Raw genomic sequence first — 19,916 nt, 5'->3', positions numbered from 1 at the left:
ATTGTTAATCTGATTATGTTTTATTAGCTGGTAAAATTCCTGAGGTAAAGTTTATCCTGTGTGCAGCTCCTGATGTTTTAAATGTGCTATGAAAATAAACTTTGACTTGAGATTCTTCCACCTGAGCAGTGGATCTCTGCAGCTCCTCCAGAGTTACTATGGCTCTCCTTCCTGGTTCTCTGATGTAATGAAATAGTTTTTTTTTTTTTTAATTGGTCCTCACGCTAAAATTTTCCAATCAAGCGACATTTGAAAGCAACCAACTAGACTGGATTTTATTCAGAAGGCTGAATAAATAAAACACGCCACACTTTTCAGAAATTTGCAAATCATGTATCATTGTCTTTCCTTCCAGAAAGAACACATTTTAATTTGGTAAATCTGCAAAGTAACACTTCATACTGAGTGGCATCATGTGTGGGAAAGACAGCCGGTGCTGATATCCTACTTCTTCATTCTAGATCTAATGGTGATTAAATTTATCTGTCATTAAAAAACAAATTTCTGTAGATTCTCATCCTTCTGCACTAATGTTGCTTTTTCACTCAAACAGACAAACTGATTTTTAAACTAAAACTCAACTCCAATCAGTGGCAGTAAAAATGTGTTAATTATGAATTAAATTTTCTGTACATATGGCCACTTTTTTCATGCTCTATCAGACAGAGATTTTTTTTAAATATATAGAATAATAAAAAAATATGCTTAAAAGAAAATCTGATATTTTGATTAAAAAAAAGGCCTGTGTCATTTATCTTGCCGTCTTTAAATATAAGAGTTAATAATGTATGACTTTTATATTGAATAACACTTTTATTTACTTAGGAAAAATTTAACTGGACTCATGTAATGAGGATGTATGAAATGGATTTTAAATTTGGACACATTTTGTGGTCATTTTTGTCGTACAACATAAAAAACTTGCAAAAAAAAAAATGCAACCATATTCATCTTTTTGTCTATTAGTGCAAAGTCAGAGCTCCACGACTACTCAGAATATTTTAGTTCTCAACGGGAGGATATGCAACACCAATTTTTAATTTATTTTCTTGCAAGTTGTGCAGAAAATGTCAATATTTGAGCTCTCACATTAAAGCTGCTACTAACCAGGGATTTAGGTATTTTATAGCACAAAAATGGAATCAGATTGAACAGGAACACAACCTCCCAGAAGAAGAACAAACTCATATTTCATGTCAAACAATTGTTTATTACTAATTATGGTACAAATCAATGTGACAGACTTGAAGCTTCCTTGTTTTTTGTTTTTTTAAATAATTTTTTTCCTCTTTTGTTTTGTAAGAAATACACAAAGTGCTGCTTAAACCGACCAAAACAGATATTGCTCTAAAGATTAATTACAGTTTTCAGTCTGTTGAAAAGAAGAAAAAAAAAACACAAAGAAAAGAAAACCAACATCCAGAGACGCTTCAGCTTTGGTTTCTAGTTCTTTGACTGCTAACAAAAGTTGCTTCTGTGTTTGTTTTGTAGGTGAGAAACAGAAGAAATCTCAAATTGAATGAAAACCAACGCTTCTGTCGATATTTTTTCTTCTTCTACGCATGTCGACGAGCTGTAAAAACTAAGAGTAAAACAAATGTGGCCCAATAGGAAATGCGTACAACACAGAGCGATGCACCAAAGGAAGGATGGAGAAGCCTTTTCCTCTGCTGTTAACAGTGAACATGGACACAGTGCAGAACAGCTGCTTGCCTGAATGGCATTTCTCTGATTTGCAGTGCCGAGGAAAACCTCGGATGAACTTCTGTGTTCCTGCTGCTCGTTTCCTCTCTGCTCGTGTTTTTAAAGATTGTCAACATCTTGAATCTGTCTCTGTACAATGTGCATAACTATAGAGCTTTGGTCCAGCGATAAAAAGTCGGGTGAAGGCATAACTCCTTTCTGTGTCTTCTTTAAAATTTCTCTTGGTTTTGGTTGCAGCTTTTGTTTTGTGTGTGTGTGTGTGTTTTAAGCCTCTGCGCTGATCCACGTGTGTACTTTTCTCCTCGCAGTTTTTCTCGGCCCGGCTTCTGCCTGAAATTGTTTGTTTACAATGAAAGCAGCAGAACAAATTTGTGGAGGTAAACGGATGCCTTTTTAAAACAAACCATTTTTCTATGACATTTACAGGATGCAGCAATTCTTCAGACCGGGATCGAGGGAGGTGGGGGGGAAGAAAAGGAAAAAAATGCAGAGATAACCGACCTGGACGAGGAAGGATGTGCGTCAAGCCGACACTTGATTCTGAATAAATCGCATCAAATTTTGCCTCACTTCAAATTAAGTTCACTCGCTCTGACATGTGACACTTATCCTCAACATTCACCTCTTTTCTGTTCCTGTGAGGGCAAAAACATCCGAAGGGAGTGACGGATCGAGACTCTGGCTGAAAGAGTGATATTTCTGACAAGAAAATACAGCGCGTTGCAAAAAATATTAATACTGCTCCAACTTTTTTCTCATTTTGCCTCCTCACTAACCTCATTCTTCAAAGTATTTCATGTTGTAGACCATCTCAAAGCAAGTCATGATTGTGAAGTGGAAGGAAAATGACGATTAATTTGTTGTTTTTTTTTGCACAAATGTAAATACTAGAAAATCAGTCTTTGCACACATCAGATTCAAGTTGAAGTTTTTGGCTTTCATGCAAAATGAAAACCAGTTGACAGCTCTGTCAGAGCTAAGAAGAGCTTTGATTTATAAAAGGAATAATAAAGGCTTTCATGTTATTGTCATCCTCTCATAACAAAGGTTTTATTTAGTTTTTGTTTGTTTGATAAAAACAAAAATCTGAAATTCTAGGTTTTAAATTGTTACATTTTTGTATTTGAAACACTTTGTATTTTGAAATTGGCTGGAGAGTCTTGACCGTGACATGGATGCAATTAAGAATTTTTGGCTATACTTGATAGTTAATGTTCACAAATACACTTCAGTTGTTTTGCAATGAAGAAAGAGGAAAAAATGCAGTCTAACGCTGGTAGAGATGTACTCAAAGAGAATTGTAACGGCAGAGAAATGGCAGTTCTACCAACTTTTTAAAATCTGGGACCTGCAAATATGTGCATGCCACACTTTTCAGATGTCTACTGTAAAAATAAATCAAGCATAATTTCCGTTCCACTTCAAAATGATGCTCTGGGTGACAAAAAGGAGAAAATCTAAAAAAGTAAGACTTTTGCGAGGTGTTGGTTGCACCGCGCAACAAAAACTGAATGAAAGATTCAGGGGTTCAAATAATTCCAGGAATCACTAAATGAAAAATAAATCGTAGCAGGAAGATAACCTCCTGAAGACAGTTTAAATAAAAAAGGTGTAAGAAACAGAAATTAAGCTTCAGTTAACAGAAGCGACCTTTGCTCAGCTGAAAAGAATCCAAAATATGAAAGAAGCAAAAAGCCATTCTTTGTACAAAAGAACAGGTTTTGAGATACTCAAGTAAAAATAAATAAAAACACAGCAAAGAATGAGCTCGGTTATTACTCTTCAACCTTGCACATTTAGAAAGCATTAGGACAAATTAAAAAGGCTCAGCGTGTTCATTTTCAGGAAAAACACAGATTAATGTGTTCGTTTAAAGATGTCAGGTGAAATCTGCGGTCCGGTTAAAGCATGCAGAGGCAAACCTATCTAAAAGAAACATTTTTTTTTTTTTTACAAGCTGTGGAGATGAGAAATTACAGAAGACACAGTTGAGGCTGTTTGACACGAAATTTTTTTTCCAACACAGATTAAAACACTTTAGAAAAAGGAGGCAGAAAGCCATGTGATTATAAAGAAATAAAAAGGAAAAGATCTCCCCCAGTCCTTGAGCTGAAGTTTGTGTGTTCTTTGGCTTTCAGGCTTTGGCAACAGAAACAAAGCTGCAGTTATGACTCGACACCGAAACCCCTCGTCATTATCGCCGCCGTCGTTTTAAAAGTCCTCCGCTTCCTCCCCTTCGTCCAGTTATCAATAAATACCTGTAAAAGTTGTACAAAGTTACACTGTGGCTGAAAATATTTATAGATGAAACACAACTGGAGGCAAACAACATTATAATGCAACAACAAAGGTTCATTTTTTTAAGTCCCAAAACTTTTATCATTGATTTGATCTGAAGACATTTTTTTTCTTCTTTTTTAAATATTTACATTCAAACAATGAAGGAAAAAGTAAAGAGACAGAAGATAAAATGTGTACTCACACTCACACATATAGCTTAGATTTTGCCAGTACAAATGTAAAAATTTAGAGCACATTTACATTACAAAATTATTCTTAGCAGTTAGATGCAACAGACTTTGGTAGATAGTGTTTGGATTTGGTTTCTCTTTACTAAATCCCTCCTCGTGTTGAACCAGAATTAGGGAGACCGTTCTGGATCTAAAACTCTTTAAAACAGCAAACCGTAATTTGTTTCTTTTTCTTTGTTTTACATAATTCTCACATATTAATCTCTTTTTCATGTTTTTGGTTTTCGCAGAGGTCATTTACAGAACTGTGGTGATCACACTGACAACACAAAGGTTTCCTCCGTCCCGGTGACTCGGCAACATTTTTCAGTCCTCGTCCGTGTTATTTTTCTTTGCCTTCGTTTCGAACGGCCGCCGCGTTTTCGCTCGTTCACTTGGGGAGCTCCTCTAGAGAGTCGGTGAGCGGGTCCATTGGCGCGGCCATGCCGAGGTCGGGCTGTTTCAAGCGCTTTATTGTGTTTTTCAGGGCTTGCCTCTTGTTGCAGAACCACACACGCACCACCTCCCTGTCATAGTTCAGCTTCTCGGCTATCTCCGTCATTTCCTGTCCGGAGGGGTGCGTGTTCTTCTCAAAGTGGCTGTTGAGGATCTCCAGCGCCTGCGGGGTGAAAGAGGTCCGCCGCTTGCGTTTTTTCGAGGGCTCGCTCCCAATAAACTCAGTCAGGTTCTGCATGCCGGATCGGTGGCGGGCTTCAGCCTCGGCCATCCAGCGCTCCAGAACAGGCTTAATCTTCTGGGCGCTTTTAGGGGTGATGTCCAACTTCTCAAACCTGGCAGGATATAAAAGGCCAGGGTTCAGTTTGCCTGTCAGACTGCTACCTATAGTGTTCTCTTGGGCTTCCTGTGGTAGGAAAAAGTGGCTTCTCAGGATGGTGTGTCTGGGGAGAATTGAGAAAAAAGAATCTTACTCAAGTGCCCTGCCAGAACAAGGGATAAGTCGCCTGCCTTTTAGTCTTCTCAACCAGAATGCCACAGGGACTCAAACCAGGGTTCCTACACATCTTAGATAGAAATCACATTGTTTTCCAGACTGAACAACTGAAGAGATCGAAGACATTTTCAGCCCATTATTAGAGTACAAATATAAATGCAGCCTGAAAAAAAAACACAGACAAGAAGGAGGGATGGACAACAAACTCTGGGAAACAAGTGGAAAGATGATCAATGAAAAGATGGATGGACCAATGGATGGATGGATGGACCAATCTTTGAGCTAATGGATAGATGGAAGAATGGATAATTGGGTAGTTTGAATAATGGATTGACCAGTGGATGGGTGGATGGAAGAATGGACAGATGTACCAATGGATGGACAGATGAATAGAAAAAGTATGAACTAGTGGATGGATGAAAGAATGGATGATGGACAGTTTGACCAATTGATGGAACAGTGGATGGATGGATGGAAGAATGGATGGTTCGAGCAATGGATGGATGAGTGGGCCAACACATGGACCAATGGATTGATGGACAGACAGACAGACTGATAAACAGAAGAACAAATGGATGGACAGTTGGATAAATAAATGATTTTGGTTGAACAGAGGAAAAGACGATACACTGAAGGATGGATGATTGTCTGAAAACTTTTAAGCAATTCGTTAAGAAAAAAAGTCCGGTATTTTTCCATTCTCAATTTTATTTTTCCACACTAATCCTGACTTTAAATTGCAGTCTGCGTAGGAACCCTGTGAGACAAACGTCTCTGTGTCCATCTGTGTCCTGCTGCACCCAGAAAAACCTCGGCTGCAGCAGCTGGAGGCGCAAAGCGCTGCAACTGTCTTCAACTGTCTGGCTGCAGCTGTGCAGCTTCTCTGTCCCAAACTGGCAATAGTGGAACAAGGAGATACTGCAGATGGCTAAAAAGCAGATGCAGCTAATGCACAAAAAGCATGCCAAAAAAAATGTAACAGCTTTTTAAGACTGTTCTCAGAAATCAACAGCAAAGCAAAGCAGGAATTACGACAAATACATCCATTCTGATCCCCAGATTAGAACCAAAACATGCACTTAGATGTGACATCATCATTAATTTACAAAAATAAATTTTTAATCAAGACATAGATTAACGTGCTGTCAATTTCTCAGGTTATATTTACCAAGAGCATATTCACAGTCTGCTTGTGGAGCAAATCAATGACTGTAATAAGGCGGCTCAGTGACTGTCAGGTGCATTTTTCAATGTTTTTCCTTGAAAAGATTCCTCTCATAACTGCAATGCTTCTTTTTTAATTAGTTGGAAGAAAATGCCTTTACTGTGTATTATGCCTCATTATGGAAAGGACGATAAAAATGTACCTGTTTGGTATGTATACCAAGAGTGTGATTTCTGAAGAAATAGATTTTTTCAGCTAATACTTTGCTAAAATCTTCAGAACTTGGTAATTGGATGGATGGATGTGTTTTGGGGGAGAATTTTATCTAAACTGACATTTTTTTTACACAATTTCCTTTTTACCTTGCAGAAATATATGTTCAAGGAAAAAAAATCCACAAATAGGCAAAATTTCCACTAATAATTTAAGGCTACGTTCCAGAGATAAGTCTGAGAATAGGTCCACAGCACCTGAAGCTGGAAAGAACAGAACAATTGTATTCAAATATATTTTCAATTAAACTGAGGTTGGTTGGTGCTCTTCTGGAACCAAGAGAGGAAGGAAATAACAAAATTAACAATCCCAGCCAGACTGTCTTTGTGGTTTTGTCACATTAAACAATCTGGTTAAAGGACACATCTTTTATGGTTTCTGTTTAAAAAGAGAAACCATATATATATATATATATATATATATGAAACTAACGCTAGGTTAGTTACTCAGTGATGTTTGGTGATTCTTTTTGGATTTGTTGGTCAGAATTTATGGGGATGCAGGGATGCTACCGTTACCGATAATAAATATTCAGAAATTTTTCTAATAAAATTTACCGGTAATTAGACTCATCAATGAACGTCAGCTGATAAAAGCATAGTTTTGTTCTTATAAAGTAACTCCTCCTCCAGAATTGTGGAAATGCTTTCACACTGAAAGCCACACTGAAGCTGTGCTCTCCGAGGAACAAACAAACTAAAAAAGCCTTTTTTTAACGGTGAGGTGAGCTGAGGGCGAGATGCCCATGCATGCGTGAACTTCCTCTGTTCCTACACCTCGTCGTCGACAGGCGGTATTATTTATAACCCCATCCTCCCGTCCTAAACAGTGGAAAGAGGAGGGCTCCATACTGAGGGAATACATTAGTAAATATGAAGAGTCACTGGAGACAGGACATTTCATGGATCAACAGGAACCGCAGATACTAAATTAGCTGAGAGCTTCTCAGCTGGGGTGCACAACTCCCCCCTCTAGTGCATCAGGATGGGCGGGGTGTCGGGAGCCGCGTCTATTTCAGTCCAAACGTTTCTGAGGAGTGTTTTTTCATGAAACACTAAAATTACTGCATCTGGTGTTTAAAACAACAGCAAGAAGCTACCTGAATGGTAGCCGACTTCAATAACTGAACTAAATACGTAGATTTTTCTGTTGTTTGTGTAATAATTATAATTCAGTTATATAATTTAGTGTAATTTTTCAGCAGTGAAAAATACATTTTTTAAGGCGGCCTTGAACAGACTCCAGTACTTATCTGTTTTTCACTGCAAAGTCTTACCAAGTGCTTTTGATCTAGTTGTAAATATCTTAGTGCACTTGAATTAAGACAAACTATTTTAAAAGTAACTTTTCAGCTAGATGTAGGAGCTTGTTTTAAGTCAATAATTACTTAATATTGATTAAAAGGTACTGGACATTTCTCCAATTTTTTTAGTGAAATAATCAGTGGAACAAGTACTTTTTCATTAATATTAAGGAACTATTGACTTAAAATAAGCTACCGTGTTTTCTTAAAAAACTTCTTGTAAAGTAGATTTGTCTTAATTCATGTGTACTAAGTTATTTACACTAAAAAAAACAAAAATATCTAATATTCAGTATTTTTGAAGTGTACATTTAGATTTTTAAACTTTTCCTTTCCCATAACATGTTTAAACAATTTCAATCATGAGTTCACATCATTAACTCAGATTCAGCTCTCATTCGTGAAGGTTTAGATGAACTAAATCTGGAGGAAGTCTCATGCTAAACCAAAAGTAAAACATTTGTGAACAGAGGCAGAGTCAAAAACTAACTTCTACGGTCACTTGAGTTTAACTGTTGATAACAATAATAAGAAAACTACGGATATAAGCTACTTAAAATCGCCTGTTGGGTAATGCAAAACCTCAAATGCATCAACCAACCACTTAATTTTTGTCTTTCACATATTTCAGGTGAATGGCAAACCTTTTATTTAATTGCATTCCTCACAGTTCTTGCCACACATGCTTTAGTAATTTGGGCTTCTGAAGTTTTTTTTCTTGGAGGAAAACAATCCTAAAAATATTTTTAAGCAACAATTAGGTAAACTAGTGTGACTTTAATGGGAATTTCTCCATACAGTCTCAGATATATTACCCCCACACCTGCTAATATTTGATTAAACATGCCACAGGAAGCTCTCACACTTTTTGTCGTCCTGGCAGAATTTAGTTTGGATATTTGACTTCTCGGTAGAAACATCGTTTATGTCCATAATAAGTGCTCGTAGGCATACAATTGGTTTGAACGCTCATTTCTGCAAACCAACGTCAGAAAAAGAAATGTTCAGTTGATTTTAGGAAGTATCCTCCACCATGCCCTCTAGATTTCATCCATGGACCGGCTGGAGAGGCTGTACGTTACAAACACTTTGGTACAATTATTGACAACAGTTTGACCTTTACAGCTAATACAGTTGCACTCTGTGCGAAGGCTCATCGTATTTTATTGGAAATTGAAAAGTTTTAATTTTGTTGAGTCGATTTTAATGTTTTCTCTGTTGGTTTAAGACCCTCGCCCAGACCGAACGGCGCAGTGAAGATGTGCAGCAGAGGTTTTCCCTCAGCTCTACGGAAGAAGCCACAAGAAAGGCTAAAGCGTTCCTTGCTGATCCGAACCGTTTTCTTGACCGCAGTTATCGGAAATAAAATCCAAAACAGATATTAAAATTGTTCAGCTATCCCTGTTAGTGTCAGCCTCATTATTAATTCGACCTGCTAGGCTACTACAGATACACTGTAGTTTTTCATATTTCTGTCAGTTGTATTTGTAATTTTCTTTCCATTTTCCAAATTTCCTCTCCTTGGGGACAATAAAGTTTATCCTGATCTTGGACTGTAATGAATCAAATCTGCAAAAGTATCACAAAAAGGTTACTTACTAACAAATAATCTCTTTGGTTTTAAGGGTTCCTGGGGCAATCGACTTTGTTGTAATCAACTAATTCTTAATATGAAGCTGGATAGCATAGTTGATGTTTCTAAACCTGAACTTGAAGGTGATTAATTCTTTAAGTCGCATTAAATGTCATACGTTTCTGAAGACTCAAACCATATTTCAGTCAGCCTTTAGTTGAGCAAAAGTGCCTGTTTAGAAAAACTAATAAAGAGCCTGGAAACATGTTGAGCAATGAAAACAGACAAGATGGAAGCATCTGTCAGTGTGTGTTGGCTGTCTGGGCTCAGAGCCGGAGCCCCAGAGCTACGGCGACGTCCCTCTCCTCAAACTTCATGTCTATGTTGATGTTAACTAAACTAAAGCATGTGAAGTTCCCCTGGTTCTTCTTAAAACACCAGGATGTCATGTCTAATGTCATACAGACAACAAAAACAACAACAACAAAGAAACATCTTAGCAACATGCGTAACAGTGTTTATTTTTGAAGCTAATGGATTTTAATGTATGTTATAAATATTTGAATTATGTCTGTCTGTAAATATTTTATGTGTTGTTTTTTTTTCGACTTTAAACATTAGTCTGGGCCTGATGCACTATTTCACTTTTTATCGGCTGTTTGATGTTGATGTGATGAAAGTTTTAAAGGTGCGTGACGGCGCAGCGTCACCTAAACATTACAGGTTATCAGCAGAGCACATTAAAAAGAAATAGGGAATCAGAATTACTGCTGGAAAAGACACGTTGCACACGCCTTCACTGGTAACTTTAAGTATAAATATTAAAGCATTCATTCTGCACTGTAAGGAAAATTACTTTTCTATTTAGTTCTGGAATTTTTTTGAAGCCACGCGGCCCAATTATTCCGACCTGACAGTCAGATGTGGCTTATTTGGCTTCTTCATGCAAAACGTTAGTGAAGCAGAAAAACAGGACGAATGAAACACAGATTTTATGATTGCCTCATGAATACATAATGCCCCGTTTATGGCTAAACTGTACTCACAGCGGCAGTAAAATATGAGAATCTTATTAACAGATCGTTGCCGTCAAGCTCCCTCATGTTCAGGCAGAGGAAACAGCGATGTGCCTTAGTAATTATTAAATGCTTTAAGTGCTTCTGGTAATACTTGTGTATGTATTTTGCATAAGTAACACCAGGCTGTCAGTGGCTGAGAGGGAACGGAGAGCAGGATCAGTGAGGAGAGCCATGTTGGTCAATTATGTGTTTAATATCTTAATAATGTCTGTTAGAAGACAGATTAGAGGCGAGCACACCTGACAGCTCACTGACGCTGCACTGCATCGTTTGACAGAATCAGGACAGAAGAATTAGAAATAAAACCAAAGCTTTCTTGTTCAGTTTTTTGTCTTTTTTTTTTGCGTTTGCTCTTACCTGCAGATGGCGGACTGGCTGTACGCCGGCCCCTCGGCCGCGCTGAGCGCCTGGCCCACCTGGGTCTGCGTCAGGCCCAGAGACAGCCGGCGGATTTTGAATGCTTTGGCGAACTCGCGGATCTCCTCCAGGTTGACCCCGTCCACCTCACTGGGGGCAGTCTGCGGGTCTGCAACACAAACGCACGTGTCTCATTTTATTAGCCCTCTGCTCCACCGTCGCTTATCTTATTTTCCGGAGTGAATGAGGCGAACGCGCCGCCGTGTGTGATCATGATGGTCTCTAAACAACCTTAAAAAATAGTCCTGCTCTGGGTCAGAACTTGTTATTTCTCTTTGCTGTAAACCTCACACATCTGAGGGATGTTTTGAAGAGTGGATTCATGTGAGGCGTGAATGCAGGCTTTCATAGCTTTAAAGTGTAAATCTTGTATGTTACAGTATAGCAGAGCATATGGACATAAACACATGTTGTTTCTTTTCAGTAGAAAGAATGTGCTAAAATACAGACCTCTACGAATACATGTTTATTCTAAAGTCAACTCCCTCAGACTCGCATTAAAGAGTGTAAAGATGTTATTACTTCAGCATGACCTGAAGTTAAAATGGTTCAAAACGGCTCAAATACAAACACAAACACAAAAAAATACACCAAAGAAATAAAGGCAGGTCTGTAAACTTTCACTGAAGCATTTTTAAATAATTTCCCTGCTAATAAAAAGTGATTTCACATTGTACATCAATGTCAGGTGCCCTGGCATCCTGCTTACCAAAGCAAAGTTTGTGCCTCTGAATAATTCATCCTGGTCATTATCAATGAATTATTAAAGGACTCCTCCAAGCGTATTTAAGCAAAAATCTATGAGGCTGCCATCTCGTTGTGCCTCATAAGTGACGTGCAGCGTATGCGATGCAGCTCCAGACGTGTGAACGCCACGAGGATGAGGGGGCGACTGCAGACTCGGAGCACTCACGGCTTCTTCGGGTCCCATCATCTCCACTGTGATGAGCATTTCTTCATCATTCCCAGTGGAGGCTATTTACTTAGTAGATTGAAAGACTAATGGAAGCCGTTCTCCAGTGGTCCAGCCTCTGGATCCACATTATTCGTCAGATATTAGGTCACGGCTCAAACACGACTTAAGGATTGGAACCGAGCTCATTTATACTGCTGTGATAAATCTTTGACTAAGGCTTCGCAGAATAGTCTAAAAAAGGTTTTTAAGTTAATCTTACAAAAAAAAAGAAACCTCCAAAACAATACAGAGACAATTTAAAAAAAACATAAGCCATGAGATTCTTTGGTGTAGGCCTGTCACGATATTAAATGATGATAAATTGTCCTCATAATTAGTGCAATAAATATTGTTATAGTGAGACCATTTCCAAATAATATTATGATAATGGCATAATAATGGAAGTTCAGCCTCTCAAACACCAATAAACTTTCATTTTGTAAGAAACACTCCACATTGGAACTGGAAGATATTTTAAATATCCAACATAAATCAATGAAAACCAATGAATAAAATTGAAATAAAAGCGACACACAACCAAAACCAACGAACGCGCTTTGACTGATCAAAATGATTGGAAAGGCGCTATGTAAGTTCAGTCCATTTTTATCAATAAAATGTAATTGCAAGGTCTTGTTGACGGTGCCACAACAGGAATTTAGAGTTAATTTTCATTTCGGATGCAGATACAAAATTTTAAAAAATATTCTAAACTGATCTGGACAGTTTGCAATATTGATCTGTTATAAGAAGATCAAGGATGACAGTATTAAGGATCTGGACTTGAATTCCTGAATAATTTTAGATAATCCAACATTGAAAAGTTTTTGCTTTGGTGGATGTTGAAGAGGCCACTTATAGCTGATGTATTCAGCAAAACCAAAACAAATCCTGGTTAAAATGTGTTTCAGTTTCAGCTTTTCTTCATGCAGAGCAGAGAAATCTGTGGATAAGTTAAAACTGGATATAAAACAGGTAATAATGTTAGTCGATCACAGCAGGAATCATCAGGTGACTTTCTCAAGTATAAAATGAGCCAAAGATAAAAAAAAAAAAACAACATTCCCTGCATTTTGTTTATGATTTAGTTTTTCCTGTTAGCATTCATTGTTTGCTTTTCAATTCATTTCAGGAATGTTGTCTGTAGAAAGTACACATTTCATTTTCTCCAACTCTGACAGTCAGAGGATTTTACTTTGAACATATTGGCTGTAAACGATATTGAGAGGAAGTGATGAAGCTCATATTCAGCGTAAAGCATTAATCCTGTTTACTGGAAAAGAAAAACTGGCTGGTAAAGATTTGTGCGGACCAAAATGGTTTATAAGATTTTTTCTGAGTCACCAGTAAACATAAACTAAACACAACGTCCACAACAAGTTGATCAATGGCGACTTGTTTTTTCTTTAAATTAAATTCAGTGGAACTATGGCGGCCTTTGAAATGAGTTTACATGGAGTTTAGGAGAATCGACTCTGACAAATAACATTTATCTGAATAAAACCCGAGTTTTTAAAGGCAGTAGCTGCCTGCTGACAGGCTGAGCCCCAGTGATTTATAAGCCCCTGCCAAAGGCCAACGCATCAGGAGAATGAAACTTATGTTCATCGTACATAACAAACGGCACTTTAGATAGTTTAATAAACCATAGAAATGACAGTCAACAGGAAGAAGTAAAGCAATCATTCAAAAGCTGTCCGCACAGAGCGTCTATAACGTTAGATAACCTTCAAGGAATTAGAGGAATTACAATCATTATCATTATTATTTTACATTATTATGTATCATTATTATTTTACATTATTATGTTTTGTTCTGGGCTGCACAGTGGCGCAGTTGGTAGAGCTGTTGCCTTGCAGCAAGAAGGTTCTGGGTTCGATTCCCGGTCTTTCTGCATGGAGTTTGCATGTTCTCCCTGTGCATGCGTGGGTTTTCTCTGGGTACTCCGGTTTCCTCCCACAGTCCAAAAACATGACTGTCAGGTTAATTGGCCTCTCCAAATTGTCCCTACGTGTGACTGTGTGTGTACATGGTTGTGTGTCTCTGTGCTGCCCTGCGACAGACTGGCGACCTGTCCAGGGTGACCCTGCCTCTCGCCCAAAACGTTAGCTGGAGATAGGCACCAGCACCTCCCGACCTCACTAAGGGACAAGGGTGTATAGAAAATGGATGGATGGATGTTTTGTTCTGAATACAGTCTTTTTAGATTTGGGTGACCATCTCGCTCCCTTAAAAGTGGATTGAATTATTATTTTCAATATTTCACAATGCTGGGAAAATGACAAATAAATCACCTCATCAGTAATAAATGAGCTCTTATTTTAAGATATCTCTATTGTCAGAGCAACAAATTCTTAAGTCCTGTCTGCATCTGAACGTGTTGGTAGCAATGATAGCAATCATGGAAATTTAGGTAAGGTAATTTAAAATAAATGTACTCAATTTGAAAATATTATTTTCATCTACATAGTTTTCAAGAAAAGCAAACTGAGTGAAGAAAACTAAACATTGTAAAGTTTAAGGTACAAAGTAGCTTTAAAGGAACAGCGAATAGCTATTACTGCCACCTACTGGTGAAGTAGGGGAGTGAGGCATTAAAAATCGTGTTCACTTAACTGAGCAACAGAAGGCTTAAAAAAAAATAAAACTTTAAACATTTAAACTTAGTTGATAAAAAAAGCACTATTAAGTCAAACCTTTAATAGAGTCAAGGTCAAGATTTAAAAACTGATGTTTACAGACGCTCCCTATCCAATCTGAGCTTGAGTACCGACCCAGAGGACTAACTAAAAATGCACTCCACACTTTTCAGATTTTTGTTCGTCAAAGTTTCACTGCCAGTGATACATTTTTTTGTTGCTTTAACACCTAAAATTCAGATAAAACTTACTCACAGTTACAGTATAAACATACTGTATTTTGCCACAGACATTTAGTTTAAAGTACTGCTCTAACTATGGTGAGCTGGTGTTAAAAACCTTCTTGTTTCTCTGCGAGTTGCGTTGGACACTTACTGCTGACCAGCTGCCCCACGCTGAGAGCCGAGGAAGATGAGGAGGTGGAGGAGGAGGAAGAGGCCTGGTGCAGAGGACTCTGTCTGTGGGGCATGTGGAGCAGGTTGGCTTGAGACGACACAGGGCCCGTCTGACCCTGCTGAGCCTGAGGCAGCTGGACACACAAACGCAACGTGATGTGTCGGCAGCTTGTGGTGCAGATAAACATTACTCCTGTTAACGATCATCGTCGTAATAACAATTTACAATAATGCCGTTATGGAGCTAAATTAGCCACTTAGATGGTGAATATAATGCATGCTACCCAGTACTTGATGATGATGAATGTATTTCTGTATATTATTTCTATCTGTGTTGTGCTTTTTAATCACTTTTCTCTGCAGAGAAAAGCTAGTTGGAGAAATAGGAAAAGAAGCACTTGACAATTAATCTTGTTTTTTTCTCATCAGGCTTGTGGTGACGCCTGTAACAGGAGCCTGAATGTGGGTAGAAAACGTCTGGACGCAGCAATCCTCGTATGAAACATAATTCATGAAATGCCAGCTATGTGCACTGATGGCAAAAACTGATGTATTTTCATGTTTTATGCACATTTGAGTTGCTTTTACAAGATCAAGACGGCATGTCTTTACTTTAGAAGCAAAAAAAAAAAGAAAAGAAAAATCTGTCTAAACCATAAACTGGGCTGGTTTCTCTTCTCCTCTTTTGCCATTAATTATTTTCTCTGTGGCATGTGTTTGTTTGGATGGTGGTGGTGGTGGAGGGGTGTCAGCAGCGATGCACACACTGTCAGGACTGTTGACAGGCTCGGAGAATTATCTAGCTTCACTGGAAATATTCTAGACTGTAGGCTCTGACAACCGTAAATTATGCCCGTGCAACAATGTGTACACGCCGGCTTTGAAGTGCAGACACGAGCATAAACATTATTACAAATGCATTAATTCATTCAAGAGTATGATCCGCCGTTTCGGGTGCCACAATTAGGTGTCCATCTTCAGAAAGAGTTCATCCATTCTACACTGCAGAGGCCTTCAATGTGAACCTTTACCCTGTAATTCTGCTCTGACATCTTCATTATCAAGTCAATAACATTTCTAGCATCCATGCATCAGAGGGCGTGCATCTTATGCAGCATATAGATTGAAAAGTTGGGAGGGGAAGGTCTTCAAAAACACAAAACTGCAAGTGCTTCATGCAGCCTGCATAAAACAATAAAAAAAATTGTGTTTGGGTCAAAGAGGACAAAACCAGGAGGTTTTGGAGGATTTTTGAGGGAGAAGAGAGATGGAAAGCATAGGCAGGAAGGTTTGAGCTTTAACTGAGGTGATGAAAAGTGTTTTTACCCTTTAGATTTTTTGGGGGGAAGTCTGCAGAGTTTTATAAGTTTCAGTGAGACTCCACAAATATTTTACTGACAAATATGCACACACACAAGTTGAAAAAGGCAAGCACTCTTTTTTTCCACCAAAGAACATTTTTATCGGTGAAATGATGCAAATAAGAGTGTAAGTAAAGAATACAATTCCTTTCAAAATGGTTTTCACATTTTATTCTATTTAAACCACAAACCTTGCCAAATAGCACATAATTCTGATACTCTGTTTTCAAAATCTCTCCAAATAAAAATCAAATTTGTGATTAAAGTTCGACTTCCCCTCCAATTTTACAATGTCTCTGAAAGAATCCACTGTAAAAAATATCGTGGACTTCTTTTACTTTGTTGATGTTATTCTTTTTTTTCAAAGTTTTACAGCTTCCTGTCTCCCTGTTTGATGAGAAACTTTCTGCTCAGCTTCATTTTAGTGACACCACGATTTATTTGGTTGTTGAAATTGTGCATGTCAACTAGTTGTTTAGACAATTTTTAGGTGGAAAAAACACTGGCTACATTGTAAAATAAAATCTAAATGGAGAAAGAAGATTTTGGAAAAACAACATTGGAATAGATTAGAGTGAATAATGAATAACTTGAATAACAAATAAATTGTCAACTAAATAGTTTTTGCAATTTATTTGCGAAAACTATTTAGTTGATTTGTTTACAGTGGCTTAGGACACAGCCTAATTTTCATCGGCTCGTGATTAGTCTGTTTAGCTTAGCGTAGCTCGACTGCATACAACTCTATTTTTTGTGCTATTCAACTTACTTATTAACTTAAAAGTCAGAATTACTGAACAACAAATTGCAAATAACCGTTTATCTAATTTTCTCCTTTATGAAGAGTTTTTTGTGTGCAATTAAAATTTACATGTAAATGTTAATTAATATGTAATCTCCAGTTGTTGTTTTTTTAAAATAAACTTGAAACAATAACCAAAAAATTTATTGATGGCACCACAAAATGAGAATTTCCATCATCTACTGACTGTGGTCAAAATGCTAATCTACGCACAAAATGACGTGAACAAAATGACTTGAGAACTCTGGTAGGATATCTTCCAGTTTCTAGTGTAAATATCTTACTACATTTTAAATAAGATTAAACTAACTTGTCAGCAAGATTTAGGAGCTTGTTTATAATTCCTTAATATTGATGAAGACGTATTAGTTCTACTGGCAGAATATGTGACTAATAAGTAATACTTCTTCATCAATATTAAGGAATTATTGACTTAAAAAAAGCTCTTTTAACTTTCTAAAAATTACATGGAAGTTAGTCTTGTCTTATTTCAAGTGTACTAAGATGTTTGAAGTTGAAACTATACAAAATATACTTTGTAAGTCTTTGTGTTTTTGCAGTGTATGAAATGAATGAATGAATGAATGAATGTTTTTGCAAGGAACAGCACTTTTAAAATCAGGCCAGAATCATGAATAAACAAAAAACTCCACTAGGTGTTGCTCATTCCACAGTTTTAAAGCCGGGCCTTGATCAGTTTTGGGAGTTTAGGAGCGTAACCGGCTGCTCTGCAGGCGAGCCGCCTTCACGTGTGTGTTAGCGTGTTCCTACAGGAGTGTGTATGTTACCTGCTGTCCGGGCTTGATTGGTGACAGCGTGATTCCCTGGGTGTTGATGACAGGCAGGATCTGATTGCCGATCACCGTGGCGATGATCTGGCCTTGAGCGTTGGTCAGAAGCTGAGGCGTAATTGGCTGTACCTGCAGTGCTGGGTTGCCACCCCCTGATTGGCTGGAGGGCCCTGCAGAGTTGGGCATCAGTGGGATTGTTCCAATTATCTACAAAGGGGGGCAGAGCGGAGACAAAATCAGCTGGGTGGTTTTAAAGAAACAGAAAGATCAGAGAGGCTAAACGCTACTGGAGGTATCAAAGAAAATGATTATTTTTTTTTTATCAGAAATGAGTCGGACATTTAAAGCATTTAATGAGGCTAATCAGAGCACATTGGTTCAGAGCAGTGGGACTCGGAGAGAGAAAGATGCAGAAGTGTCCGCTGATCATCTGTCACTGATGTGGTTTTACAGGCTGGAGCAAGTGAAGCCAAAGCAGACTGCTGGGAGCGCACCGCAAAGGTCAGCGCTGAATACCTGTGTGTGTGATGGTGCACACCACTGACTGTATTATCCATCTCCAGGCTGACATCAGCAAGGATGTGTGTGTTTGAGAGTGTGCGTGTGTGTTGAAGTGTCTTTGTCTGTTTCTGGAGTGAGGCTGCTGAGAAACACAGACCCCCGTTTTCGCCAAGGAACAAGTGCAAAGAAACAATAAGAGGGAGAGAAGAAGAAGAGAGAGACAGGACCTCGTGTCTCTAATCCAACTCTCAGGGTCCCAGGGGTACTTCAGCCCCCTCCCCGCCCGACGCTCTCCTCTCCTCTCTTCAGTGGCTGTAATCAGGAAGGGCAGATCAAAGGGGGTGGCAGAGTGTCACTGCAACGTTTTAGCTCTCAGAGCTGCCAGAGTGTAGCCGGGAGTGGCGCTTTAGGGGGGACTTAGCGCCTCTTCACTATGATGAAGGTTAATGTCATCTGGGGACTGGTTCTGGGCAGCGGCCGTCACCCGGGCCCCCCTGCTGGCAGCGCTCCTCCACCACGCCTCATTACGCCAGAGAGCTGCTCCACACGGACGAGGCGCCGTCGTTTTAAATTCTGTTGTTTGGAAACAAGGCGAAAGCAGCTTGTGCTAAAAAATGGCAAAGTCTTGGACTCGTTCTCTTTCAGTTCAAGGCTCTCTGCCAGCGTACAGAGTATGGCCCCTCTCCACCTCCTCCTCTTCCTCTCGTGTCTTTGACATAATGGGGAGGGATCTGCGCAAGAAAGGTGGGCCGATGATGTGTAATTCATCCCTGCCACGGCTCATTTGCTTATGTTGCTTCGCATTAGGGAACAGATAATTTATCTCTCTCTCTCCCTCTTTCTGCTCCGGCTTTACAAACTCCCTGTAATGCGCTCCTGCCACTTAGCATATTTTATTGCCCCGCCTGACGCCCATGTCTCCGGAGTCCCACTGATCCCACTTTGCAATACCACCGTGGCACAGAACTTGTTCCGCTCAATTATTCATCATCATTGGACTAAGTGGTTGTTCTATAAGCATAATAAAGGAGCGTGAACCTGACAGCTCTGTGCTCGTCCCAAACGTGCCGAGGCCCCTACATCTGAATATCCACACAGATGTTTTATGGCAGCGTCACCCTGCTCCAGTTTGGCTGGATTTCTAAGAGGGACCTGTCAGAGTTTGTTAGGAAAGCGGTCTTCAGCTCATTGTTTCTGCAAGTTAATACTTTTAAAGACATTTGTGGATTAAATTGAATATTTTTATGAATTTTTAAAAATAGCTTTATGACTTTCTTACATAATGGCTTACTTTACACTTAATTTTGAGACTAGTGGTGCGCCATATGAAATGTTTCTCACGATATTTTGTGGCACTATTGTGATAACTGTAACTGCGTGTCACAGCAATTATAACCCGACCAACACAAGTGATGTTCTTGAAAAACATTCCCATTTGTCATATGCTTCTTTTTAGTTTTATTGCTATCTTTCTCATTGTATAAAGAATCACCACT

General features: G+C 38.7%; 1 protein-coding gene across 4 annotated transcripts in view; it reads right to left on the bottom strand.

Moving 5' to 3' along the window:
• Positions 1-1,189: 1,189 nt before the first annotated feature.
• Positions 1,190-19,916, bottom strand: part of pou6f2 (POU class 6 homeobox 2) — a 96,776-nt gene continuing 78,049 nt past the window's right edge. For 3 of the 4 annotated variants that reach the window (XM_008396658.3, XM_081601990.1, XM_008396659.3), the window contains 4 exons: positions 17,917-18,126; positions 14,946-15,099; positions 10,917-11,085; positions 1,190-5,113 (listed from right to left, as the gene is read on the bottom strand). In XM_008396658.3, the coding sequence (XP_008394880.1) occupies positions 4,606-5,113; positions 10,917-11,085; positions 14,946-15,099; positions 17,917-18,126 (1,041 nt within the window). In that variant the 3' untranslated portion in view covers positions 1,190-4,605. The remainder of the gene's footprint in view (positions 5,114-10,916; positions 11,086-14,945; positions 15,100-17,916; positions 18,127-19,916) is intronic. The other variant, XM_008396660.2, reaches the window with a different exon arrangement.

Source organism: Poecilia reticulata, chromosome 20, assembly GCF_904066995.2.
Source record: "Poecilia reticulata chromosome 20, P_reticulata-male-v2, whole genome shotgun sequence".
In the NCBI taxonomy this organism is placed as follows: domain Eukaryota; kingdom Metazoa; phylum Chordata; class Actinopteri; order Cyprinodontiformes; family Poeciliidae; genus Poecilia; species Poecilia reticulata.
Note: the sequence above shows the minus strand (reverse complement) of the source record. Positions and strands in the feature narration are given on the sequence as shown.